This window comes from Idiotropiscis lumnitzeri, chromosome 20 (genome assembly GCF_059441095.1).
Source record: "Idiotropiscis lumnitzeri isolate Australia: NSW breed Sydney's pygmy pipehorse chromosome 20, RoL_Ilum_1.0, whole genome shotgun sequence".
Classification (NCBI taxonomy): domain Eukaryota; kingdom Metazoa; phylum Chordata; class Actinopteri; order Syngnathiformes; family Syngnathidae; genus Idiotropiscis; species Idiotropiscis lumnitzeri.
The window spans coordinates 8,209,309-8,236,995 of NC_142410.1; the positions used below are offsets into that span (position 1 = coordinate 8,209,309).

At 43.2% G+C, this 27,687-nt stretch overlaps 2 protein-coding genes across 12 annotated transcripts in view; one reads left to right on the forward strand and one right to left on the reverse strand.

Annotated features, from left to right (window-relative positions):
• The window catches only part of bahcc1b (BAH domain and coiled-coil containing 1b), an 87,754-nt gene extending 77,398 nt beyond the window's left edge, over window positions 1–10,356 (reverse strand). Inside the window, exons 1-2 of the mRNA XM_088283850.1 lie at window positions 10,194–10,356; window positions 8,712–8,802 (exon numbers count right to left, since the gene is read on the reverse strand). The gene's annotated coding sequence lies outside the window, so the exon portion shown is untranslated. The remainder of the gene's footprint in view (window positions 1–8,711; window positions 8,803–10,193) is intronic.
• slc38a10 (solute carrier family 38 member 10) lies at window positions 9,701–26,787 on the forward strand. 11 transcript variants are annotated; one of them, XM_088283855.1, is made up of 20 exons: window positions 9,721–9,745; window positions 9,827–9,926; window positions 10,055–10,313; window positions 11,659–11,776; window positions 12,543–12,588; window positions 12,790–12,883; window positions 12,975–13,118; window positions 14,508–14,632; window positions 15,211–15,335; window positions 18,153–18,255; window positions 18,365–18,547; window positions 19,133–19,244; window positions 20,564–20,670; window positions 20,766–20,919; window positions 22,139–22,309; window positions 22,391–22,813; window positions 23,503–23,568; window positions 23,971–23,991; window positions 24,856–24,996; window positions 25,082–26,787. In XM_088283855.1, exons 2-20 carry the CDS (start codon window positions 9,912–9,914, stop codon window positions 26,230–26,232), a joined length of 3,558 nt encoding a protein of 1,185 aa, XP_088139981.1. In that variant the 5' UTR covers window positions 9,721–9,745; window positions 9,827–9,911; the 3' UTR covers window positions 26,233–26,787. The 11 variants fall into 11 exon arrangements, with proteins under 11 accessions (XP_088139990.1, XP_088139981.1, XP_088139983.1 ...); XM_088283857.1 differs by having other exon boundaries at window positions 9,722–9,926; window positions 10,055–10,114; window positions 10,199–10,313; XM_088283864.1 differs by lacking the exons at window positions 9,827–9,926; window positions 15,211–15,335 and having other exon boundaries at window positions 9,701–9,745; window positions 10,055–10,114; window positions 10,199–10,313.
• Window positions 26,788–27,687: the final 900 nt, after the last annotated feature.

Sequence of the window (27,687 nt, forward strand, 5' to 3'; positions counted from 1 at the left end):
AATTTTTTTCCCCGTTCTATTCATTTATATCAATAAATAATTAAATTAAATTATTTTAAATACAATAAAAACGTCAGTAAGAAAAAAAAATACATCTATATCAATTCTTTTTAAATTAAAATCATTATAATTATTTCATTATTAAAATAACAAAATGTTCCTATTTCACATTTTCCGTTGATTCAAAATGGCGCCATTAGCGAGTTGTAACGTTCTCGAAGTTAACTCAAATTTCCTTTACTCAAAATGCACATTGGCCAATCTCAAGTTTCACTGAAACTTCTCATTTAAGTAAAAAAAAAATGTATTTCACAGTAACCTTAATTAGGAGTCGATTATTTTAATTTCCAGGGGACGCAAATGGCGCACATGTATGTTGAAGTAACATTTCAGATGATAATAAACACTTGGAATCTTTTTTTATATGTATGTTGGAGAGGATGGGGAGGGTGCCTGTTCTGATGGAGTACCTCTTTGTGCGTGTGTGTGTGTGTGCGTGTTTCTCTGAGTGACTGCAGAAGAAATGAGGGATGATCTTTATGTGGCAGCCTATTTGCTTTTGAATGCACAAAGTTCAGAGGCCCCTAACGAGAGGCATTGAGTGTCGTAGGTTGGGGGCGGGGGGCGCGGGCGGGCGTAGGTGGGAAGGGGGGGGGGGGAGTTTCTTGTTGCCAGAAGAGGTGGCATCACGTCACCGACTGTACTGTCAGCAGACTTCGCAAAACGAACACACGTAACTCGCTCCGGCCTGTGATCAGCCATCGTGAGCGTGGCATGAGTGGAAGTGCTTCAGCAATATTTTTAAAAGGACATAATATTTTGTTTGAATCCATTTCTTCTATTTACATTCTAATACAATTTCTTTATTTACCTGGCTTACGACGACTCAAATAAATTAATCCCGCAGGGAAATAAAGAGAATTTGGTCACGAGGGACTTGAAATCAAATCAATTGAATGTTGAGCTATATTATTGCCAAATCCAAACAGATGTTGGTGCCAGCTGTTGGGGAAAGCAACAGTTTATTTATTCATTTTATAATATTTAGTAAGGTGGAAGACATAAACTCCAAGTCCACTCGACGGTGACAAAGAAAGTAGCAATTAGTAACAAAACCGGAGTGAACGGTCATCAGATTTCCTTACAGACTTCGCAAATCTCAATTTAGCAAAAAAAAAAAAAAAAAAAAAAAAATGGTTCTTTAATACCAAACACTGCAGGATGTTTTGTACAACCCCCCCTCCCCAAAAAACATTCCCTGGTGATTTTTCTAAGGAGCTGCAGTCTGTCAGAGGTCTGGTAGCAATGAGAGTATCCTTAAAGGTCAGCGGGGGGGGGGGGGAGTCAGCGGAGAGGGAAATGCATTGTGGGGGGGACTGCGAGGTCGCCAGCCTGGCCTGGGGACAGCCCGGGTAGGCCCGTTGACCTTTTCTGATGTTGGCGCAGCTCGAGATGTGGAGAGTGGACCAATGTGTGCGGCCTGGGGGGGATTAAAGGTGGGTCATATCTAAATGTGCCCACATGTTGAAGAGAGCGTGCATACTGCCATTTATTGTCCATATTATCAAAGAGGTAAAAGACGGAACCATCAACCACGGTTGACGTCTCGATTGATTGAGAGCTTAGGAGGGGGAAAAAAACAGGAAGAGCAGCGACAAGGAGGACCGTAAACCAGAAAGCATTAACGGTGAGGGAAAACAATTTAGAGAAGCCATTTAATTCCCTTCCATGGACCGATCAAGTGAATCGTTTCGTCGTCGGCTAAAACATTGGCGACAATCTTGCATTCAAAAAATTCCCCCCCCCCCCCAAAAAAAAAAAACACAAACAGTACAAAGTGGATTTTTCACGACCAGGAATTTTGTCAAATGCAAGAGTTTTAAATGTTTATCTGTCATCTCAGTCAGTAAATAAAACGAAAAGGTGGGGGCTTAGCACGTTGTCAAACAGCTCGTTTTACTGTTTTGGGCCGACAGCTTGGCACGAGCTGAAAGGAGCGGACTAAATAAAGTGGCCGTTATGTGTGGGCTCCACAAAATAGTTGCTCTCTTGTGTCTGCAAAAAAAAAAAAGAGGCGGAAGACGTGATCACGAGGAGCGCCCGTGTCTTTTCTTCTCTTCGCCGCTATTAAAGGGCCCCTCTTCTTCTCTCCGCCCCACTTCTCTTCTCGCCGTTCCCTTTTCTGCTCCCTGCGTCCACCGTCTAGTCCACTTGTGCCGTCCTTATCCTTCCCACTATCTGCCCCACCGCAAAAAAAAAACAAAAAAAAAAAACACTAGGCCCGCCCAGCGGCTCTCAAACATGGAGGAAGGCGAGATCAATGGTGTCCACGGCGAGGGCTGAATTTCGATGAGAACAGAAGAAAGGAAGAGGAAGGGAGAACAAGTAGAGGCGGGGAGGGCATGTGAAAAAAGGGTGAGGAGGGAGGGAGGGGGGAGTAGAGTATATCCCGCAAGGGGGAGGAAGAAAAAGAAATGGGAGGAATGTTGAAAGCTATGTTGACGACGGAGTGAGTCTCACAAGGCCCGGACGCTGAAATGTGGAAATGGTTCAGAATTCTTTGGAATGAATCATGCATTTTGTTGCTTAACTGTGTGGGAGGCATGTCGATTTATCTCAATTACAACAGCATTTTTTATTTTATTTATTTTTTTTGGCCGTTGTCAAAAGTCTTAACTTTGAAAGAGTTCCCTTTTAAAGTGTCAAAAGCATTTGCAGGTTAATATTTGCGTCATCTGTCAAGCAAAAATAATTTCACAATATTTATTGAGCCAAGCATGCATTTTATAGATAAAAAATAAAAAAATCTCTCTTCCCACTACCAAACAATAATCTTAAATGGAAAAAAAGTACCTGTGCGCCTAAACGTAATTTGGCGCTGATTTTAAACAATTTTTTTTTTATCATATTTATTTATTTTAATTTTTGGTATTGAAGTTTGACCTATATAAACTTGCACAATACAGATTTTACCCGGCGCTGTAATTGTTTCTGAAAAAAAATTCTACCTGATGCTGAACCCAACCCTTCATTCATTTATTATTATTTTATTTTATTTTTTTATTTTTTTACAGAAAAAAGGATAGATCCAGAATCAATGGAAACAGTCAGCGAGAAAAGTTTAATTGCTTCTGTGATTAAAAAAAAAAATAGTTCAAATGTGTTGAACTATTTAACTACTATTATTTAACTTCTAGGGTGTCAGCTATGCGAGGCGTGTCAGAACACGGTTCCAGAACTGGTGTCAGTGAATTTGTGCAAACGTTAAGTTTTCCTCTTCAAAGTAATCCTCCTGTAGTGGAATGCACTTTTCCAGCCATCTCTGCCACCCCTTCAAGCACTCCTGGAAGGATTCTTCCGGCACCCTTACAGCTCCACCATTACAAACATCTTGACGTCGTCCACATCTTGAAAAAAAATAATAAAATACTGGCGCCATTGATGACTTCATTGAACTTGGAGAAAGAGGAGGAAAAAAAAAAAACATCACATGAATCCAGCTCGGGTGAGGAGGTAGGTTGCTCCAGCACGACGATGTTCTTCTTGGTCGGGAACTGTCAGATGCTCGGCACATTGTGAGCTGACGAGTCTCATCACAACTTTTGCTTCTTCTCAAACACTGAATGAAGAAAATGCAGCAAAAACGCTTTGTAGGGTTGGTCATCTGGCCCACAAAGTCCTGGAACTTTTCTGACACACCTCATGTACAGCATACAGGGCGTCCTGTTTGCACCTCTTCACCGATTCCCCATTCCAGTTGCAGCCCACTCTGACAGTAAATTATCACTCCCGTGTGTCAGAAAACTTGCAGCCGTGCGGAGTCGCCTGTGAGACCCTCCTCTGTCCTGATGTGAATGTGAAGGAATTCCCACCCTCTGTGTGCCAAACCCTAAACGCTGCAAAAAGGAAGCTATGGAGCATGCAGCTGCACGCCCACACCGACACGCTCACTCGCAAAACGTTGATTTAAACGTGCACAAATGGGCACAAATGTTCGTATATGCTATATAAAATTCCCCCCCGGGCGATAGATCACTGGCAACAGGTAGACGTGAACACGCACGCACATACACAGGCTGTAGATCATCACAGTGGGCTGGGGACGTCAGCACTCACCGTACACAGTAAGCCTTCTAGCAGATTTAATAGAGGAAAGCCAGCATGAATTCCCGCAGTCATTCTGTTCCACTCAAACATACCATTCACAGTACGCCGCCCCTGTTAATGTGTGTGTGCATGTGTACAATGTGCATATATGAATAAAACCGAGTGTGTTCTCATGCAAATTCCACATTCGACATACCTGTGTGTGTGCGTATGCCGTACGGGGTCATGCATCTTGTATGAGAGGGCATTTGTGTGTGTGAGGGTGTGTGTGTGTGTGTGTAGGGGCTATATTGACCCATCAGTGCTGCTCTGTCACCTCTTCTCTTTATGAGTCTGGCCTTTGAAAAACAAACTGGATTTATGGTCAGTTCGAGACTGTGTGCACGCGTGGGTGTGCGTGTGTGTGTGAGAGAGAGACATTAAATAGGAGCAAAAGGCGGGGTTGGAGGAAAGTCGGGGTAAATTAGTAAGGACATGAAAAAAAAAAACAGTACAGTGCTGCCTTGAGATACGAGTGATCCAAGTTGCCAGTTTTGAGATTTTCTGATTGGATTTGCAAGCAGCAGTTTGTCACATGGTGAGCATTTTTTTTTTTTTTTTTTAAAGAGGGGGTTGAAGTTGCTTAAGGCCACTCCAAGTTCAAGTTTACAGTTGAACTTAATGCTAACACAACAGGACCGGGAAAACGAATAGAATTTATGAGGTCTTCTAATGCTTTAAGCAACCGATGATTGCACACAATTGTGCGGCAGCACATGTAGACAAACAATATCACAATACCCGCAGGAGCATATTCGTAATGCTCACTGAAGAATGATTAATAATACTGCTGCTCCTGACCAATCATTATTTTGTTTTTTTCCTTTTAGAGCAGAAAAAGAGAAACTAAATTGCAAATGGATTGAAGGAAAAATCATGAATTTCATCAAAGGCGGATTTTGCTGTTTTTACAAGCAATGATAAAGTGATAGCATTAAGAATGTTTTCATGGCACAGCAGCACGTTTACATTGGAGGTAAACCATGCGAGTATTTACATGTGTTGACCTAAAACCGTCTTTTTCTTGAGGGTGGGTAAGGGTGAGAGCATCATTTCACGCGTAAACACGCTGATAGATGTCGATATTAACACGTAAACGCTGCTCGAGCGTGCGTGCGCGGCGTGCAGATGGCGACCCGGGCATCTTCCTCTCCCCACGTCATCTTCAAAACGCTCCGCTTCAAAAATTGATTTCACAGTGCGACCACCTACCCCCGCCCTCTGCACCCTCCCTCGGAGATGAACAGAATACACTTGGCCTCTCAATTTTCCTCAAGTTTAAAATCCTCCCCGAGCTGACATGCATGCAGCATTTTCTGGCGACGCGATGGCTGAGGAGTCTTAACGTGTGGTCCGTTTGCCTCATTAATGAGACTGACACACGCCGCTCAGCCAAGAAAACGCCTTTTGTCCCCTTTACCTTGCAGGTCTTAATGTGCAGCATTCGTTGTTAGTACTCGACTGTAGTGCTTTGCTGATGGTCAAATGACAAAGTCTTAATAGAAGACAGAGAGGACGGCCGGGACAAAGGTGGGCAATGTTCGGTGGGATGTGGCCAATTCCAGTGTGAGGGGCCTGCCTAAAAAAAAAAAAAAAAACGCCATTCATGGGCCGTCTAATGCTGGTGTGTAATTAAATGTGATTACTGGAGCAGAGGGCTCCTCTCTGCCTCTCCGAGGGCCACACACAAGCACTGGAGGCGGCGTGTGCGCGCTCATTAAGGAGCCGCTAACAGATGTACACAAGCGGCGACCACAGGCGGACCTCGCACACACTCAAACATAAACACACACAAGAATTAACTCGGTGATTTTTACATGCGCAGGGATCAGGATTGGAACGGGTATAAAAAGACCATGTCTGGCTTTGTTTTTTTGGTTGTTGTTTTTTTTTTCCTACCATCAAGGAGTTTTAAGATGATTTGCATGGGAATAAAACATGAATTGGAGTGGCAAAGTTTCCATCAGACAAACAAAATCTTTCCCAGAGTGCACAGAAATCAAACACACCGACATGGAAGGGAGCAAATAAAAAAATCAGCGCGTCTTGTCAGGGATAATCACACATCAAGCAACTTGAAATCCAAACAAAAATCAATTACGGCGCACGCGCACACGCACACCTCGACTCTCCGCCTCTCGTTTCCTGGGCAGACGCGGTCCCCTGGCGCTCATGGGAAATAGTGAGCATGCCAGGCCCCACAAAGGCGTCCTTTCAGCCGCCCGCATGCTTGACCTGTGCGGGGTCACTGCTCTGCTTTGTGCACCGTGACCCCCTTGGTCACTCGGGGGTCACGGCGAGGACCCGCGGGTCAAATCCAGATGCCTGCGTCTAATTTCGCCCAAAGTGGGTTATCCGTCCAAATCTGCCCTAAAATGTGCCCCTCGCCCCGCCCCGATAACCCACTACTACTTCCAAACACATGACTTGACCCTTTCGGAATATACATCGCTACTCGGCACTGTTAATTGGACTACCGGGGAGAAGAACTCAAGCATTCACACACACACACACAGGCCTGACCCCCATAACGGCAGCAATACCCCAAGCCGTGGCTTTTGCTCTATCCTGAAGGATTAGGTGCAGAAAGACACACATGCGAGTGCACACACACATGCGCGCGCATGCGCACACGCACGCTTAAACGCAGCAGGCCTGGCCGAGGGTCTACCTTGAGGGATTAGGTGCAGAAAGACAGGACCCTCCAGCCAATCAACTGGTCTGTCACATTGATTTGGAGGGGTCATTGGTGCACAAGGAGCAGGGCTTTCCTGTCTTAACCTCTCTGATCACACACATATGCACACTTACACACACACACACACACAATGATAAGACGCTGTATTCATCGAAATTACAATTTGGTCGGGAAGGGAGCAATTGTTGTCAGCTGGAGGCACAGCATATGTCAGTATTTCCTCAAATTGTGACCGCTTTAACAAAAGTACGGTGTTGCCTTGTGCTAAGACTTATTTTGTTCACTGTTTAAAAAAAAAAGAAAAAAAAAAAGATTGAATAGTGAACTCAAAGTTTCAATGAAAGCTAAAAAAGTAGGGTCAATTTGAGAAAGGGATTTCATTTGTACAAATGCTTGCATGAAGTGAGGAGCTGGATTTTTATTGATTTGTAGACGATAATTTGTGCACACACGAAGATAACGGAAGGTGTAACTGCAGAACATAAGCAGTTTGTAGTCTTTCATGCTAAGCGCCGATAAATAATGCAGGACGGCTAGAGGCAGGCCTAATTGTTTCCTCAGCCACTTAGCACTGAGGCATCTGCCTCGACAGAGCGACCGGAGCTGACATGCGTGCCAAAGTAGAGTCTCATTAAAAGGGGATGTTCGTATTGTTCAACTGCTACGAAGATTTGAATGTAGCTTGTCTTACATCACATGTATGTTGCATTTTATTGATTATTCGCCGCTTATTTAGCCACAACTATCCGTGGTGAAAGCCATAAATCATGTAAATATTGCTATTGTATACATAGAAGTCATGGAAATAATCCAATGTTAGTCACAGCTGCTACAGATGTTACGTGACTTATTCAGAATGGAGTGTTACTACAACACGAAATGTTATTGGTGCAAAATTGTGATGAAATCAAAAGAGTGAAAAACAAAAAAGGGAAAAAGTGATGAAATCACCTGCTGTGGCATCTTAATCCTTTTAATAAAAAAAAGAACAAATAAAATCAAAATAAAATAAAATAATATAATCCAAAATAAAATAAAATAAACAGTATATTTATAGAAATATTTCTTATTTTCTATATATTTTGTCTTTTTTTTCCAAGTTAACAGGTCAGCGCGAGACTGCAAGGGAGAATGATTGACATTTCGTCGGCCACGCCTTCTGTCTCTTGATTGGTTGTTTTTCTCAGACATGGTTTTACTTGCAAATGTACCCCTTAAGTGTGCGACAATGGCAATTTTTTGCACATTTGCAGCAGGGCAACAAAACTAACTATCCAACATACACTTCCATGCATGCACCAGCTGCCTCCCAAACCATCACATCTCAGCCTCGGAATAACCTTGATCCTTGGAGACACAGCGCAATCCTTCTCAAGCAAAACGCTCTGGGTTTCCCCCTCCCACCACTCCTCGAGTCTTTCTTCTATTTCCAGGTCAAACAACACAATAGTGTTCTATCTGAGAGGGCACCAGGCAGGCAGCAGGAATAAACCATTACAAGTTACTTTTAAGATCCTGGAGTTTAATGTTTTTTTTTTCTCCCCTGAGTATGTTTTAGTTTTTTTTTTTTTTTTTTAACCTCACACCTATAACCTCAGCATCCCCCCTTGTTTCCCTTTCCTGACCGGAATCTGAAGGCTGGAAAAACAGGATCCGCTTATATACAGAGATATATTAGTGTTGTTATGATTACAAAGCCAATCAGTGAAAGAGGAAGTAGGCCGCACTTTCTGTGTACAAGGGGTCCTCGGTTTTACGACGTTAATGTTCCGTTTATATGATGCCGACATGAGCCAATTTCATATGCAAGTCCTCAATATAAAGTCATAATTATATATATATATAAAAAAAAGAGAACGTATCTTACCTTGATTGGTTGTTGGCTTGCATACCGGAAGCGACCCCTTAGCATAAGCACCAAACATCGAACGTCGGGACCATCGTAAATGAAGGCCCCCCTGAAAATATAGCAAAAACCCAAATAAGTTAAAATATTCCAAATGCATTTTACTTATCAAGTGCTAAACACATGACTAAATAAAAATTGCTTTAGAGCTTGTTGCTATTATGACTGGTTTCACTCACTAGTCCAACATTTCAGTTGCTTGGTCCGTTGGTTTGGAGCGGGGGCACATGACGGTATTATTAAGACAACAAAGTAGAAAAATAAATAAATAAATGCATGCAGTTAGCTAAAGGAAATCCATCTGGGTGGTGTCAATGATACGATCTGCTGTCAACATCTGAAACATGGCATCAGCGTCTAAACTCATCTGATGACGAGATGAAAGACTGAAAACGTTGGAAACAAATGACTAGATTAGATTGAACTTTATTGATGTTACACGTCACGAGTACAAGGCAACAAAATCCCAATTGCGTCATTAATACCAAAATAATTAATCCGCTTTGAATGTTTAATTTAATATTCATGACCAGGTTTAATAGAAAGGAACTTAACACTTGGAGAGCTAAGTATTTTTTTGGGGTGGTACATGGTGTCAAACATTTGAGAAAATCTGCTGTCAAGTATTTTTCTGACAACGGTACACCTTACGTTTGCATAATAGCCTTGTTTCTTTCTTTTGAAGCTTTGCGGATGTACTCATGATGTACAAAGTTAAATACATTTCAGTTTCTGTACTTTATGACTTTTACCCAAGTACTTCAGCTTTGACGAGAGGTTTTTTTTTTGTGGGTGTGCTTTTGCCATCTCTGGAAAGGCCATGAATGTTCAACAACGTGAGAGAATGCTTCATGGCATCAAACGTGCAACCACTATAGAGGCGCTAGGAGGCGTGCGAGTGTTTCATGGAAAGGCAAAGATGCAAACTGTGTTGTCTTGATTCACTTCCTCGACTACATTCGCTACTTCCTGGTTACGAGAGCGAGCAGGAGGAGGTGGGAAAAAAAAACAGTCGAGGCGCATTTGATTTATTATCTCGCACCGTTGTTTTAAAACTACGGCTTATTCGCTTTTAGAGGAGGACGCGACTCGACAGACATAATGGACACATTTATGACACGATGCCGTCTATGATTACATAAACGCTTCACTCGGTGATTAATGAAACTTTCAACGGTAAAGTTGTCTTTGCGCTTTCTTAACAAACTTTCCTTTGTGAGGCATGCGTTTACGTGATAGTGTTTTTTTTTTTATTCAAAGGTTAAAAGTATCTAGTGGGTGACTAATGTTTACTATCGCCACAGCGCCACGTCACTGGGAGAAATTGTGGAACCCCGGAACTGATACGAACCCGCCGTGGACAAGTAATACATTTCGACGTTTTCCGCTGCTTCGGTGTATTTTTTATTTTATTTTACTTTTTTGTATTTGACATTTGCCTACCGAAGGAAGGAAGAGGTCGCCTGTCCCAAAATGACGGCGTCCAACTGGGGTCTCATCATGAACGTGGTGAACAGCATCGTCGGCGTGAGCGTGCTCACTATGCCCTTCTGCTTCAAACAGGTGCGTTACCTGCCACGTGCGCGTGCTCGGAATGATGTCATCGCGCGGGCAGGCGCGCGCACACGCGTTCCGGTGCCGCCATTTTATCAGTGATTTTTAAAATTAAAATAAACTTTTTAAATGTTTGTGTTGAAATAGTTGCCTATTTAAGTGTAAAATATTGTGTTAGCTGCCTATTTTTTTTTTTTTTTTAAATATGTTCATGCGTAGTAATCAATAAAATCTTTTCATCAATGTATTTATTATAGAGGTGATGATTCCGTTTTTTTTTTTTTGTTTTTTTTTTTTTCCACAAAAATGGCCACCATTTCGATGTTGCTCGCTTGACACCTCGTTGGTCTTGTTCTTCCTTCGGTACGAATCTTTTATTAAAATAAAGAACCTGCAAATGCTCCCCTTCATGGTTATCATTATAAAACCACATGCTGTTTAAAATAAAATTAAAGTATTGCCAATCCTTCCAAATACTCATGAAAAGCACCGCCACCTAACAAACTAGTTTCCTTCTGTGAGGGGCATAAGACAAAATGTGCATCATATTGATGTACGTTTCTAATAAACAGCACTTACTACACACTAATCCTGTAAATAAATGTTGCTTTTGTAGGAGAAAATGAAGCTTGCCTCTGGATTTAATCACACAAATATCCCGTTGGATATATACTCTGGTGATTGTCTTGTTTGCTTGCCAACAAGTTAATGAAGCTTAGTAGCTACTCAGTCGTAAAACAGTAATGTCATAGCCCAAGGTGCAGGAAATGTTTCTTTACAGTAGTTTGTCAGAAGTCAAATAAAACTGGAGGCAGGAATACTTATCAATGAGGTTAGTTTGAAAAGTTTGCTTTCTGACGCAGAAGAATTGAGAATCCTGAATAGGGGATGATCAGTTAATGCGATGGTGCACAGAAATACTGTGATGCAAGCCAACTAAATATGGAATGGTGCATCTTATTTCTTTGTAATATTAAATTTGTCTTATGTGCTTAATTGTGCTTGCCCGTGTATATTTGCCTAAGGAAGGACAAAGTTTAATCTGTTTAATCATCTGCGTGCTTTGTTGAACTCAAACATTGTCTTATCCGGTGTGAATGAACACCAGCGGCGCTTTTCACACTGAGAAAGCTTACTGTTTGTACAAATTGGCTTACTTTGGGACTATAGGTCAAAATTTCTTACTGGTCAGTATTTCCTGCCTCATTTCTGCTCTCTTGTGTGTGACTTGACGTAACGAGTAGAAAGAAAGTTCAGTGGAGGAGGCGAACAAGAAAGGGTAAATGTAAGGGCCTCCGATATGGTAGTAGAAATGACATATATCTCGTACATTAATTTTCTTTTTTTGTCTCAGTGTGGGATCGTACTGGGAACTCTCCTGTTGTTCCTTTGCTCCTGGATGACGCACAAGTCATGCATGTTCCTTGTTCACACCGCAAGCAATACCAAGCGAAGGACCTATGCTGGATTGGGTGAGACGTCATCTGGGGAAATGTGCAGAAACGCCACTTTTTTGTCAAAAATGTGGTTCAAAATGATTAAAATAAAAGCTCAGTGATAAATAATAAGCACATTCATAAACAAGCTTCCGATGGCTAACGGATTAGCCAGTTAGCAGCCAGCCAACTCGGCACTCATCGCTGACGCCCACGTCACTCACCAGGTCAGGGCCTGGCTCGAAAGCCATAAATACACTTCGTCACAGATACTACAGTAGAACGTGTGTATACTATGGATGAAAAAAATACCTTCACCTCACATGCACACACTTTTTTTGCGTCTGATAATGCAAAATCTATTTTAGCATAATTCTAAAAATGTATCACTGTATCCCTTCTTTTAATCACGTTTTTATTTTTTAAAATATTTTCTTGACATTCTGCTTGTGTGCTTGAAAAGTAATAATAATAATTTGCAAAATTGCAAATATTTTTAAATACATTTACAATATATTTATTTGAACAAATTTAAATGTGTGTGGGGGAAGGCTTAAACTATTGACTACTATGACTTTTTTGCTGGTCTCTGCGTATCGCTTTGCCTATTGGAGTGGATCAAATTATGTTTATACTTTAACACACACACAGTGAAAAAAACTATGTCTGTCTAGTGTGTTTTTAGCGCCACGTGCACTTTGTTTTGTTGATGCTAATATCAAAACAGAAAGACTATTGTTGGACATGGCCATGTGTTTACACTCACTCTGTTCACACGCTGACGTCATATTTGTCTTTGCAGCCTTCCACGCTTATGGAAAAGCAGGAAAAACACTGGTGGAAACCAGGTAATTACTTATTTTGGCACATTTTTGTTCTTTATATATATATTGTATTGACAAATTTATATTGATAGCATTTAAAGCAAGAGATTGGGTTTGAGAATTTTTTTTTCCTCGTTAAACATAACGACTATTAAAAGTTAAAAAGATATGTCCATTAGTTGCCACCAAAGATTTCACATGCCGCTTCACTTTTCGTCCTTGCAGTATGATCGGCTTGATGTTGGGGACCTGCATTGCCTTCTACGTGGTCATTGCCGATCTGGGCTCCAATTTCTTTGCTCAGCTGTTGGGTTTACAGGTTTGAGATTTGAACTCCACATCTCATCAGCAAAATTGATGTAAGCAAATAATTGTTTGCGTGTGAAATGAATCCTCCTTATTTTCTCAAGGTGACGGGCGGTTTTCGCGTGTTGCTGCTGATTGCCGTGTCGCTCTTCATCGTGCTCCCTCTGAGTCTGCAGAGGAACATGATGTCGTCCATTCAGTCCTTCTCGGCGATGGCGCTCATGTTCTACACGTTCTTCATGTTCACGGTGAGACAGTCGCTTCTCTTTCCGTGCCACCGAGGTAGCACGGATTATCAGTAATTCTTTTTTTTTTTCAGTTTTGTCAGCTTGTTGACATGGTGAAGAATTTATATTTTTCTCACCTAGTCCTCCAATCTTAATTTTATATAGATGTTGGTGATTTTATATATTTTAGCAACATATGTCGCTATTTGTAGCAGGGCTGAACAATTTGAAAAAGTATTCTAATTGTGATATAGCAAGTGTGGCGTAAACATTTCAAGTTTCATGAAACTGTGGACTGCACTTCTTAAGCACTGCCATTGTCTAGGCCAGGCGTGGGCAAACTACGGCCCGGGGGCCACATGCGGCCCGTTAAACGTTTTAAGCCGGCCCGCCAAACTTGAAAAAAATTAAATGAATAAACCCTGTCAATTTTTTATTGTCTTAATAATCTGGTGTGTCAAACAAAGATATTTAGTTGCAATGTTTTTGTTCATTTTCATTTCAAATTAAATGTATTTTTTTTCCCGATGTGGTGAGGCTACCAAAACACTCCATCCATCTGCTCCTGGTCCAGCCCCTCTGTCAAATTTTAGAACCCATTGTGGCTCACCAATCAAAATGTTTGCCCACCCCTGGTCTAGGCTATAAATAAATACATAAATGAAATATACACCAAAAAAAAAAAAACAACCTTTGGACTCTCCAAAATGAATCTGTTTTTTTTTCCTCCAAAGTTGCAGTTCTTGCTATTTGAAAATTGCCCTTGAGTAAGTTGCAATGTCCATTTGAATTTGATTAATTGCTCAGCCCTAATTTGTCGCCTTAAATGTGACTTTGTGATCTATTCCACTTATTATTTTTGAACACAATGATGTTTGCTCCCATTGATAGACTCACCTCAGAGTGAAAACAATTACTGCTCTTTTGTATGACTTAATAGCAGATAGAAATATGCATCAATAAGTTTTGAAATGTACCATTGACATGACAAATAGTGCTAAATGCGAAGCTTTTATTCCTTTTTTTTCTGGCATCCAGCAAGTCTTTTCTGCCTGTTGTAACAGTGCATCTGTGTACTCACATGTACTCCTGCTTCCACAGACTCCTCACCGCTTACAGTAACTCTCTAGGTCGTGACTTTTAAGAGCGACGACCTGGAATGTTTTGTGACGCGCGTCTGCTGTTAGCAAATGCAGGTCCAGTCTGGTCCAGTTCGAACCCTAAACCCTCTAACAATCACAAATCTTCTCACCCCTCCCACTCTTTCCTTTTGTTGGCCCCCTGTGTCCTGTTTTCCTCTCATTTTGACTTCCTGTGTCACCACCACCGCCCCCCCCCCCTCCCCCGCCCTCCCGTTCTGACACCCTTCCCTACTTTCTCTTGCCTTTCTCCCTGCTGCTCATGTTGTAGATAGTGTTGTCGTCCCTGCGCCACGGCATAGTGTCAGGCTCCTGGTTGGAGCGGGTTCACCTGTGGCGTTTGAAGGGCGTCATTCAGTGCCTTCCCATTATCGCCACCACCTTCTGCTGTCACCCGTAAGTAAACCATGGGACCCACCCCCCGGGCATCTTACACCATCAGGAGACGTGGGTGAAGGAGCCTGATCGTCATTACCGCGTAAAAAAAAAAAGTTGTCCCACAGTAGCTTAACATTCGGCGAGCTTCTCTTTATTTCTCACCTTTTAATTTGGCTTTTTTCCCCCTCTCGTCACGAGTGTGTGTGCGCGTGTGTGTGTGTTTAGATGGCAGTAGGGGTGTTGATAGTCAAGTGAAATAATTTGGATCCCTTGCAGGCTGGATATAGTTGCAAAATGTTAACCGTCCTCTTTTGTCTTTATTCAGCGTCTGATTCCATTTTTATTTCATCGCCCTGCTCTTCATGCCCATCTTTTTGATTCTGGCAGGTGTCTCTGCAGCATGGGGTGTCCATGTCCGCATTTCTTCTGGTTCTCTCTCCTCATTCATGAGTTATTAAATGCATGGGAGCAGCTCATCCCAGCCAAGCCCCGCCCCCACACTCTTTTTTTTTTTTTTTTTCCCCTCCTCTTCCTCCACCTGTCTTGATTTGGTTTGCGCTGTCACCCCGACTCCCCCCCACCCTCCTTCCCCTTAGATGGTGCTGTCTTCATTCAAACACGAGCTGCTCAGTGGCTGGTGGCTAGGGCAGGTCAATGTGGTGCGCTGGGAGGGGGTGTTTCGCTGTCTCCCCATCTGTGGGATGGCCTTCGCCTGTCAGTCGTAAGTACACCTCTTGCACAGGACTGGGCTGTAAACGTCTCACAAGCTCAGTGACTGACATCTAGTGGTCCCTGTAGACCCGCCGGTGAAGGGATGGTCACACTTTATCCTTGCATGATTCCTCAAAGCCACAACAAGGGGTGTGAATCGGACGAGATGCAATGCAAGAGAATTAAACTTGCACAAAGAGGCTGCTGATTGGGCAAATTTCACAGTCGCGCAAACACAAGTCGGCTATGTCGCCAGTTTCTTTGCACATGACGGCTATTTTATTAGAGAACGTGTCCAATGGGAGTTTCACACCAATCATTTTTTTTCTTATCCCACCTTTTATTGTAGTATCACCATATATTTAAATTCTAACAGCTCAAAACAACTTTTTAAAGTTTTTCTTCTCTTACGCCCATGTGCATGCTGTCTTCTTTTTCTTTGTCCTCTTCTCCTTTAGTCCTTGCTTTGGGGCATTTGAAATAATTTGAATGCAACGTCGGAGGTAGATTTAGCGAGCGTTCTTGGGAGGTCAGCAGGATCCGTGTGCATGTGCGTTTGCGTGTTTGTTTGAGTGTGCGTGAGTGAGAAAGAGAGGTAAGTGACAGCAGGGGGTGACTGTCATCCCGGGACTGAAGCCAGATTCGCTTCTAAATCCCTTTTGATGGTGATTAGTGAAAACGTACTGGCTGACAACTATCTCATACTTAATTGTGGAGATTAAGCGTTATCATTCGTATCCAAAGTACGCACTTTGGAATCCGTCATGAGTCCCTCCACCACTATACGAACTAGAGCATCTCCGTTCCTAAGAATCTTCTGTTCAACGTGAGCTTTAAAACGCCTCGTTGTCCACAACGAGTGCTCGCACGTCACGGAGCAGGGGAAGCGCCAAATAAAAAGGGGGTGGAGTCCGACTTGACAGTCATCTTGTGGACTTTGGCTTTAGAGCGCCTTATTGTTGGCCTTGAGTGGATGTAATTCATGGTCGGAAAGGCCGATATATTTTCACTGCTCACTGTAGACAAGAAAAATGCTCCAAAAAATGAGCATCTATTTTTATAGGTCCTTGAAGTGGTAGATGACAGATGAAGGGGGGCTTGTTTTCAGCGCGTTCAGCGGACTCGCCGACAGGGCTTTATTTTTCATGTTTTTTTGAAGCCTCATTTTCTATACTTTGGATTATTTTTTATCAAATTTATTGAACTATAATCGGACAAAACTAACCAAATTTGACCAAATACGCGGGGGTATGTTCATTCCACACGCTTAAAGGAGAAGGACGTCTCCTCGTGCGCGTGTATGCTCGTGTGTCCGGGCGCCAGGTCCCACTAGTGCCGCTGAGTGATATTTGGCAGGATGATGCATTTGGCCGGTTGTCAGGGCTGAGCGAGGCAGGAGCGCCGTTAGATGGCAGGCAGCTGAAGCCAAACCACTAATCAACGCGCTGGACTGCGGCCCTCCTACGGACACACACTGATGCATTCACAGGCTGATTAAATAGCTCTCAGCACATTGGAGTTTTATTACATTCATGAACCGTGTTTACTTCCCGTTACATCATTACTTAACATTGCCATTATGACGGAATGGGAGCTGGCCTTGTTGGGTTGTTTTATTATTATTTTTTTTTGGGGCTAAAGGCTTTGCACGCTCACACATGGGATATAGACCAATAGTTGCACTTTTAAGGACAACTACCTTTTTTTTTTTTTTTTTTAATCAATTAAGAGCTATCTCAATGCGTGTTTGTCCCTCTGTGATACAAGCATGCTCGTGTGGTATTTTTTTTTTTTTTTTTTTTTGCAGACTACTTTAAACTACCGTAAATAAGAACGCAGCAGTCTGCACATTACACACCTTAGCTCCCCGCTTACAGTATGCCATTTTTTTTTCTGACCTTGGCATTGAGATTTAATGGTTTGTGGATCAAGCATGGAGTCGGAGTCCAGGGTAGTTCTCGCTCATAAACCTCCAAGCGTATGAAAGTGAATCGGAAAAAAAGACAGAGCGACAGACAATGAAAGTCACGGCCGTGTGGCCCTTCCACGTGGTGCGTCTACAGAAGAGAGTTTATAATTCTCTTCAATCTGCCAGCGAGTGGCAGTTAAATATCAGCCTTTTAAATTCACTGGTTCGTGTAACCACACCCCCTTGCCTGCAAAATTTCTCAGCCCGGCAAAGAAAAAAAAAAACGTGGGAAATAAGCAGCATACACACACGCTCGCTCACGCGTTCTGAACCAGTAGACTTTTTTTTTTTTTTTTCCCGACAGCCTTGACTACTGTCTCCTCCTTCTGTCACGCGCGTACACACACATGCCACAACACCCCCTCAACTCCCATGACGTCATTTCCATCCGCTGCCGTTTGAAACTGCCTTTTTATTTGCTTTGTTACAATTATGTGCTCACATGATTTTCATTTGGAGAATTGAACACTGATGCACGTGGGAGAACTTGTTGCATTCTGTGCCTCACTTATTTTTTTTTCTGCTTTGAAGCAATTGGAAACAAAGGTCTCTGTCATAATTGGTGGTCCCAAAGTTTTTTTTCCGCCGTGGACCGGTTCATATAAGTGCATAACTTTTAACTTTTTTTTTACTCATTTTGCTAGCTTGTAGGTTTAATATTAGCGTAATGTGGCAAGAGTTTTTTTCTTTGGCTTAATTTGGCAACTTAACAAGTGCAAGCACCAAATTAACATCAACTGCTCCTAATGGCGTCCTGAGACCTTCTCATTTTCACACATGAATGCAGCAACAACCCCCCCGTGTGTTGGTTCTAGCCAAGTGTTGGTATATCGTCTCTCGCATGCTTGTCTCTCGCAGTCAGGTGCTGCCGACTTACGACAGCCTGGACGAGCCGTCGGTCAAACGCATGAGCACCATCTTCACCTCGTCTCTCAATGTCGTCACTGTCTTCTACATCACTGTAAGTGCTTTTTGCACGGCTTGCTGTGGTCATTTTTAATTTAATTTATCATTTCCGTTTGCGTTTTAGTGCGTGTGAATGACTATGCATGGAACCATCTCGCTTCCAGGTGGGCTTCTTTGGCTATGTCAGCTTCACGGAGAACATTGCAGGCAACGTGTTGATGAACTTCCCCTCCAACCTGGTGACGGAGGTGATCCGGGTGGGCTTCATGATGTCCGTGGCTGTCGGCTTCCCGATGATGATCTTGCCGTGCCGCCAGGCCATCAACACCATGCTCTTCGAACAGCAGGTGAATTTGAAAATTGTTTTCCCATTTTTTTTTTTCCACAAAACAGTTACAGCGGCATGCCCAAGCTACCAATGGATATGTTTGCTGTGCCTGATTAGAAACTGCTGAGTCATTCTCAGTGTGACCGTGTAAGCGCAGTCGTCCTCAAACATTTTTCTTTTGCATCCATACGTGAGCTTTGGTGCACACAGGCATGTAGGACCCCCAAGGAGCCTCAAACACAAACTGGTGTCAAAGTCGAGGCTCAGGGGCCAGATTTGGTCTGCCATGTAATTTCATGTGGTCATCTTAAGCAAATCACGTGCGTCGACTTCATGGTTAGAATCGAGGCAACTGGGCTTTACTTCTTCATTTGAGTGGCTTGTGGCACCAGTCTTACCCGTGTGATGAGAAAGACTCCAGGTCATTGTTGTACATAAACAATGCGAGCACGTTTTTTTGTTCTACTGGGCAGTGAAGTGATTCAAAGGTGAACCGCGAGCAATATCATGTGTAGCATATTACATAACCGTCTGGACCAATTATTGTTGTTGTTTTGTTTTTCAAGTGCTGTCTTCCCTTATTGTCTTCTTTTACCCCTTGCAGCAAAAAGATGGCACATTTGCCGCCGGTGGCTACATGCCTCCTCTGCGCTTCAAGATGATCACCCTCAGCATCGTGTTTGGCACCATGCTGGGAGGCATTCTCATCCCCAACGGTACAGTCGCCAAGTGTGTGTGCGTGCGGCGCGTTGACTGGCGGTCTCGAAAGTTGCACGTGTTTCTTTGTGTGGGCAGAGTCGCTGGGACACTTTAACGACCCGTGTGAATGTGACTTTATGAGTCAGTGACTGTCACACCGGAACGCAGTCCTTAAATCAGGGCTCTAACTTTTATTTCCTTTCAGATGGGTAGACAGAGGGTTGGGGGGGAGTTAGAGGTGGGGTGCGGTTTGGGGGGGTTGTTATTCCCGCAGACTTTCATTGGACCAAACACATGCGCGCACACAACCGATCCACGTACAGGCGACTGTAATGTTGCCGACTCCGCATCAGGTTCACTGTTGGTCGCACTCACGGCTCCAAAATGGTGGAAGAGTTGTAACTTTTCAAATGAGTTTTCTTGCATTCATCCTTTTTATGAGGACTGCGTGTTAAACCTTTGATAGCTCGGGCCGCACAAACAAAAACAATGCGCTTGGCTCTTTGTGTATCTAATCAGGCTAATAGACTGAGGAGAAGGGAGGCAAGGACCCTGGGGAGAACAGACACTAAATCTGAGCGAGACAATATGGTGTCCGTCCTCTGGATAAGCAATGGTTCTCGGGGTCTGACATCCAGCCAACTCATGTCGGCATACACGGGGTTGGGCCGAGGGCAGTCTGCCGCCAGGAGTCGGATGCCAGGGATGCAAGCCCAGAGCAAGGGGCTGGGCGGCAGCTGATTATGACTGGCAGTTGAATGGAGCTGCAGATACGGAGCATCCATTTGGGGGAGCGAGAGACAAATCCACTTTGACATTGTGCAGGGTGACAAAATCAGATGAATTTGTGTTTACAACCTCCTGGAGTGTCATCTCTCAAAAGTGTACCAAGGGCTAAGCATGTCAGCTTTTCAATATTTAATCAGCGGTGGGTGGCGCTTTTGGTTCCTGGGCATCAGTGAGGTCTTAAGCCAAATAAACCTTTTTTTTTACTTTGTATTTTTCTCTGTACAGCGTCTTTGAGTGTCCTGAAAGGCACTTCAAATCTAATTTATTATTATTATTATTATTACATTATACATTATGTTGGCATGGCAACACATATTGTAGCAGAAATCTGATTGGGACAATAAATTGAACATCTTCATACACTTACTGAAGCGCTCCGAAATGTATGAAACAGACTGTTGTGGAAATGCAATGGAACAAATTAGAATTTTGGTTGTTTATGTACTGCGTCAGTGAGCCCACTTTTGTATTTACCACTTTCCATGATGCTGATGAGAAACCACCATGAGGCTACAAAGTGAACTTGTCTGCTGCCGTGTCTCCTTAGTGGAAACCATTTTGGGTCTGACTGGCGCCACCATGGGTAGCCTCATATGCTTCATATGCCCCGCTCTTATCTACAAGAAGATCCAGAAGAATAGCATCATCGCTCAGGTGCCTTCGTTAGACTCCTTATACTAAGATGTATCCCATTCTTTGAAAGATTCCCGCAACTTACGGTATGTCTCCCGTTTCTCACCGACCAACAGCTCGTGCTTTGCGTGGGTCTGGGCATCCTCCTCGTCAGCACCCTCACCACTTTGTCCATCTCAGCTCAGGATCCCGGCACTAAAGTCCAAGCGCCTCCTCCTCCAGCACCCGACAAGAGCAACATGCAAATACCGGACATCATTGAGCTGCACGGTAAAAAAACACGACTGGTGGCTGTAATACGTTATATAATGAGGATAACATTTACTTTCCGTGTACCGCACAAGCAATGTAAGGAAAGGGTCCGTGGAAAAAAAGAAAAGAAACAAAGCGACATTATTTTTCAGCCCTTACCCAATAGAATGACTGATAGGAAGACAGACAGGGCAAGAAGATAAGACTTTGATAGTATCGCTGAGTGTGTGACATTGATGGAGCAAGAGTGATGCCCTTCAGACTGAGGTAATTTTCTCGACACCCCTCTTCCTCATTTCCTCTTGACACCCTTCCCCCACAAAATTGTTCCAATATCTCACTGGGCACCTCAAAGAGGCTGCGTCTCTATAAAGGAGAGGAGGTGATATGAGGTTTGGTGGAGAGGAACTGGAGGTAAGAAAAGAAACCTGGAAGTTAATGTGTTAGGTTTCCAGTTTCATTTGCCCGCCTCGTGCTGTAGTTTTACAAATCTTTACTGAGATCTGCTACCCCGGGTTTACTCTTGCATCCTCCACCTGTTTCTTGAGTGTTTCATCTTATTACCATTGATACAATGTGCGGGTTTTTTTGTTTTGTTTTTTTGGGCCATGTATTGTTCTTGTCAGCATGGCCTGCCACCTAGTGGACGAATTGGGCATCAAAATGAGCTGATCAGATTGACTTCAATGTGAACAATTAATAAGCTCCTAAAAATGTGAATGAATCTACATTGCATTGGAAATGTAATCTTTTCTATTAGACAAGAGAACGTTGGACAAAATTATTCACAGGTGAAATTTTCCTTAGCAACGAATTCGAACATATGGTAATTGGCAGGAATTAACAATTGTATTCCTGAATTTAAATATGACACTCGCAGAATATGGACCATTTTACTCGCATCTATTTTATGTCAATACAATTCAAATTAAACTGTAAAGCATTTCAGGAAAGCACAAAAATAAAAATCACGAGACATGTGCCTCGTTCAGTCATTCAAAAAAATGCCAATATTTCACAAAATCTGACAGGTTATGTAAAACTTGTGATAAATAACCAGAAAATGTAACAGGGAACTTTTGCATAGTTAGAAATATTTTGCAGAAATAAAAACACTTTTTTTTTTAATCAAAGTTCCCGTAGTAGATTGGAATTGGATATGCTAATCAGGAGGAGTTCCAAATTGGATTTGTAATTAAACACAAATTGCCTCACAGAACCTTTTTTCTGTACATAGAGAATCTTCCAAATGTGAAGCCGGTAGACCTCGACCAACCTGACCACCTAGGGGTGGATGAGCTGCAACCTAACGAAAGGCAGCAAGTAGAACCTCTCCAAATTGAAGGACAAATGCAACTGCCTGAGAACAAGAAGGAGGAAGAGGTGCAGCTGGACCGCCCTGATGCCGGTAAGGAAACCGAACCACGGTCCGAACATGACCTGCTTCCAATTTGGGCGATGCGGAATCAAAACTTGTCCGTTCACACAGGCATAGCCAAGCCGGAGGGAGAAGCCCACCGCCACGAACCGCCTATCCCGCACGATGAGGTCCAGATAGACATCAGAAAGAACAACGCAGAGTTGGAGGAGGAAAAGAAGATAGTGGAGGAAGAACACAGACGAGACGCCGAGCCTGGCGCAGTTCAGGATGTCGCTAAAATCGAGGAGAGTGCGGGAAACGTAGTGAAGCCTGCAGTCGTGGTTGTGAAGAAAGAGGAAGTGGACCTGGACGGAGGTGAAGTGCGCTCCAATGAGGTACTTGAGAAGGTGGCGGAGAAGAATCAAGAAATTTTACCCCTGAAAGAAGTGGAGAAGATAGATGCTGCGAAAGACCAACTGGCCGTACGCGTCGATGAGGCTGCAGTGGAGCGAGCAGACCAAGTGGACAAACCTGCCGAGGTTGCGGGGAAATGTGAGTGATTGATAGATAGGTTAGACCAGTAATTCTAAACGACAGGAAGTCATCAATTTCACAAGTATTCATTTATGGCGAATAATGCACAGCATTTTTGTTCTTCTGTCTATACTAAGCGACGTAAAGTGACAGAACAATTAAACGCTCTTCCACTTGATCGCAGGTGTTAAAACTAAATGCGAAATCCAATCAAGCGAGGCAAAATCAGCATTTTTGCACCTCATTAAAACACATCAAGTAGCAAAATTTCTGACAATTTCTGATGAAGGAAGACACCCCTGGAATTAACCATAAAAAAAAAAATTTGAAAGTTGCTCTTCAAACACAGTCATTGATTTGCAAAATTGCTCTGCAAGAGGAAAAAAAACAAAACAATCGAGCCTTTTATTCGCCATAAAGATAATTGTAACCGTGAAAGGCAATGGTAATTATGCAATATGATGTGCTGATTATTTGGGCTCTGACACAATTAGGTAAGAAACGAAGGAATGTCACTGCCTCGAGCTCTCGCCGCATGTCTTGACTGGAAACAAACAGTGCAGCTTTGTTTCTAGCTAGAACACATGATGACTTGTTTTTGTTTTTAAAAATGCATTTTCTATTTTTTTTTTTGGAGATATGTGTAGCAAAGTTAGAAAACGCTGGTCCAAACTTGATTTTTTTTATTTTTTTTTATGTGATTGTAGCGCCACCTGCTGCTGAAGAAGCCCAAGCCACAGACAGCAAAGATGCTGGAGATGAGAAAATGGACGGTGAGTGGCAACTTGACATTTAATTTATTTCCACCGAACAACTAAGCGTGTAAAAACAGGTTACCGTTAATAATACTTGCATATCGTAGGTTTTATGAACGACAAAGTTTTGTGTAACCAATAACGTGAGCAATGGTCCGCAGTACACGCCACTTGCCACTTTTAATCTCACTTGACTTCTTTTATCATCACTGTGATCCATTCTTGCTTAACACACTCTTTAATGGTAATTGCGGGTCAGGCTGAAGAAGAGCCTCTTTCTCTGACTTCCCGACATTTGCAGGATGCAGGCTTGGCTTTATTTTTATTTTGGCACGTTCTCATTCTGTTGTTGACTTGTGCCCCCCCCTCTCTCTCCTCTTGAATCTATACCTCTGTGCTCCTTTCTCTGCCGGATCACAGTGATAAAAAAGCTGGTTGCAGGTATGACATCCCTCTCGCCCCACCTTCTCTTGGTCTGTTATTAAAATCTGTCGGAAACACACCATTTATCCATGTATGTTCACACATTTTGATAATATAGCACCGTGTGTGATTTACTAAACTCACTGTCATCACTCGTCTAACATAGTTCTCGTTAACTAGTTATTGTAGTATTTAGAGATTTGTTAGCTTTGATTTGTGGTGGATAATGCCTTCATCTATTGAACAAGTCCTTGCACACACACACACGCACACGCACGCACACACACTCACTGGACACTGCCTGAACAAAGAAATATAATGCTCAGTTTTGTTGACATTGGCAGGGAGGTATTCGATTAACTGTTTTCTAGCCGTGGTTGTGGTTTGCATAATACCGAGAGCTGTTCGTAGTAAGGAATATTTTGGAGAAAAAAAATATCATTAAAGCTCAATTATTAGCACTCCAATTTTTTTCCACAGCTTATCCTTTAGATGAGCAAAATTCCACTGATTAGCTGAGAAGTAAGAAGAGCTGATTATGACTCGACTGCAGCTACGTGGCAATGTCTTTTTTGCAGCCACAATGGAGAGTGCAGTGAGAGGTGTGTGCGGCTCCCAATAGGCCAGTACTATAAGTAACTGCAAACAGAAATCACAGAAACTAAAATCACAATAATTGACACATTTTTAAATGAATACCTCTCTATAAAATGAGCATCAATTATTTTTTTTATTTTTTTTTTTTAAAGCGACGATTTTGCTACATTTGGAAAGTGTCCAGCGAGTGCATAGTCGTTTCCCATCCCCCCCCCCTCGGTCATGCTAACTAAGGACTTGTACAGTCTCCTTATTTGTCAAATGAATATTGCGCTGTCCCTTTAGAAGGCCAACTGGACCACGCGGTACTGCTGCAAGTCATAAAGGAGCAGCAGGAGCAACAGAAGAGACTTCTTGACCAGCAGGAAAAGCTTCTGGCAGTCATAGAAGAGCAGCACAAGGAAATCCACCAAAAGCAGCCAGGTGGTATGTAGACAACTACCTGTGGTTTACTATGATGTGTATTTTGATTTGCAAAACTGTTGATCCATGAAATGTGTTTCTCCTCCAGACCTCCAGGAGCACGCGGAGGAAGCAGAAGGAGGAGCGGTGAAGGCCCGAGACTCAGGCCTGGCCGCAGATGTTCAGCAGCCTGAAGAGCAAGCAGCCGTCGGGGCTCCGCAAGTTGCCCTCGCCGAGCCCCGTGCTGCGGTGCCGAATCCAGCTCAGGCTGAAGACAAAGCACCCGAGGTAGCCAAGGTAGCTCTTCCGGCGCCGTACAAAGAGAACAACCCAGTTGAGTCCCATCGGCAGAGTGAGCTGGGGGCAAGAGGAGTGCCTCTAATGAGGAAAAAACCCCAGGCCCATCAGCCGGTAGCTAAAAATGAGCAAATTGCTCAAGTCAGAGATGAGGAAGACAAGCTAGATGATGAAAAACAGAAGCTGGAGAGTGAGGCCCAAGCCAAATTGGAACAGCTTGAGAGGGAAAAGAAGGAAAAAGCAGCATTGGAGGAAAGAGAAAGATTAGAAAAAGAACAGCTGGAGAGGGAGGCGAAGGAAAAGCTGGCCAGAGAGCAGGAGCGGCTTGAGAGGGAGAAGATTGAGAAAGAAGTGCAGGCTCGGGTGGAAAAGGAACGACTGGAGAGGGAAAAGAGAGAGAAGCTGGAGAAAGAGAAGGCGCTGAAGGAGAAATTAGCGCAGGAGAAGGCCGCCGAAGAGAGACGGCAGCAGGAGATTGAAAAAGCAGACAAAGCTTTGCTCGAGCAAAAAGAAAAGGAGGCGCAGGAGCGGTTAGCTCAGCTGGACCGCGCCAAAGAAGCCCAAAACGCCGGTAACGCCGCACAGGGGGCCCCGAAAGAAGACGGCGAAGCTTTGAAGAAAGGAGGACGAGACCTCAAAGAAAAAGTTGCCGCTCGGGCGGACCCGGGAGAGGACGGCGAAGACGGGCCGGTCAAAGCCCGAGCTCGCCCTCTGGGCTCTCACGAGAACGGGAGGGACGAGGGAGAGTTGGATCTAAGGCGGAGGCGCAGGGCCCTGGGACGCGGCGAAGATGCGGGCCCTCCGGAGGGGCCCGATGTGCCCAGGGCCGTGCATGGGCTGGAACCCCTGCTGGAGCTGGGGGGGCCCGACCTGCACGTAGCCCTGGAGGAGAGGCTGCTAGCGGGGGCAATGGTGCACTCGCGGCAAATTAAGCAGACCTCAGAGGACAAGGAGATGAAATAACACACATCTCTCACATTCTCTTTTCCACTTCTACCTGGACAGCGTCCACATTTACACAAGTTGTTGCCTTAGACTCGGTTGCCTTCTGAGTTGCTTCACAGAAAGTACAGTGGCGCCTTGAGATGCAAGTTTCATTTCGACTACACACAAAAAATCTAATAAATCTCATTTAAATTCATCTCTAGTTATTCTAGCCCCCCTGCCCCAAAAATGAAGACTTTCACAACTACTGCGACTCAGTAAGCTGCAGTACCATTCTTTTTTTTTTTTTTTCCTACATCGGATGATAAAGAATATCTGCCGGTGAGAATTGTTATTTTGTCTGTCTACATGTGCTGATGCACTGATTGTGATCAAATGTTTGTTGCGCAAAGGGCTACACCACCTACATAATCGTTGTTAGCCCGTCTATGGCGTGTTGCATTAACGTAGTGTGGCTGTTTTGAATAAGTCTCATTTTCGGAATGCTCTGTTTAGTTCAAACAAAACTTGGTTTGAAGACTCTCTGGAAAATTATTTGCCATCTACCACACTGCTGCTTGTGAGTTGAATTCACTTTTCTCTCATTTTTGCTCTCAGATCAAAGCACAATTAAAAAAAAAAAATATCCGAACAATGGCTTGAAACGAACTCATAAGATTGGCAACTCATATCTCTAGGCATCACTGTACACGACGACCAAAATGTTTGGGCTTCTCAGTGTTCCGGTGAAATTTCAGTATGAACCTAAAATGCAATCCAACCTTTACAGCGACCCGATTTATTAGAATTTGTCCACGCTGTTCATATTTTGAGACTAAAATGTCATCTGCAGCTTGGAAAAAATACTGGAAGAGTCACTGAAAGGCATAGAAGTGGACATTCTTGGAAATTCTGCTCCTTATTAGAGAACAAAGTTTACAGGTCAAATTGAGTTGACCTTATAAAGGCTGGAATGCATTTTCGGGTCGGCCTCACGTCACCTACTATCCGAAAACTTTTTTTTTTTTTTATGTGATTAGTGGCTATAGAGGCTTTTTTTTTTTGCTGTGTAAGTTTAAAATTGTCCAAAGTCTTTATAAATTAAGCAAAGAGTTTGTACATATTAACTTATTGTCTCATGGGGTGGAATTTCAGTGATTTTTAAATTGTACATAAATCTATGGAAATAGATTCTATTGAGGGTGGATAATCTTATGAATACTTTATATCTTTGGCTGCATTTATCTGCCCGTTCTTGTTTTCTGTCCTCCTGAAGTTGAGGTGTAAATAATGTAAATCTTGATGCGTTGTTAATGTCTCGATGCTTTTTGAGTCTCTGTTCAACATAATGCTGGAGCTGCCAGTAAATGTAGGTTAATATTTTTTTTTTAAACTCTTTAATGAAGGTTCTTTCCTCTTGACTGAAGATATTGTATTTTCCCCCTTTGATTTCCGTGCCGTGTATCCATGTGCAGCAGTGGTCCTGTCAGGTGT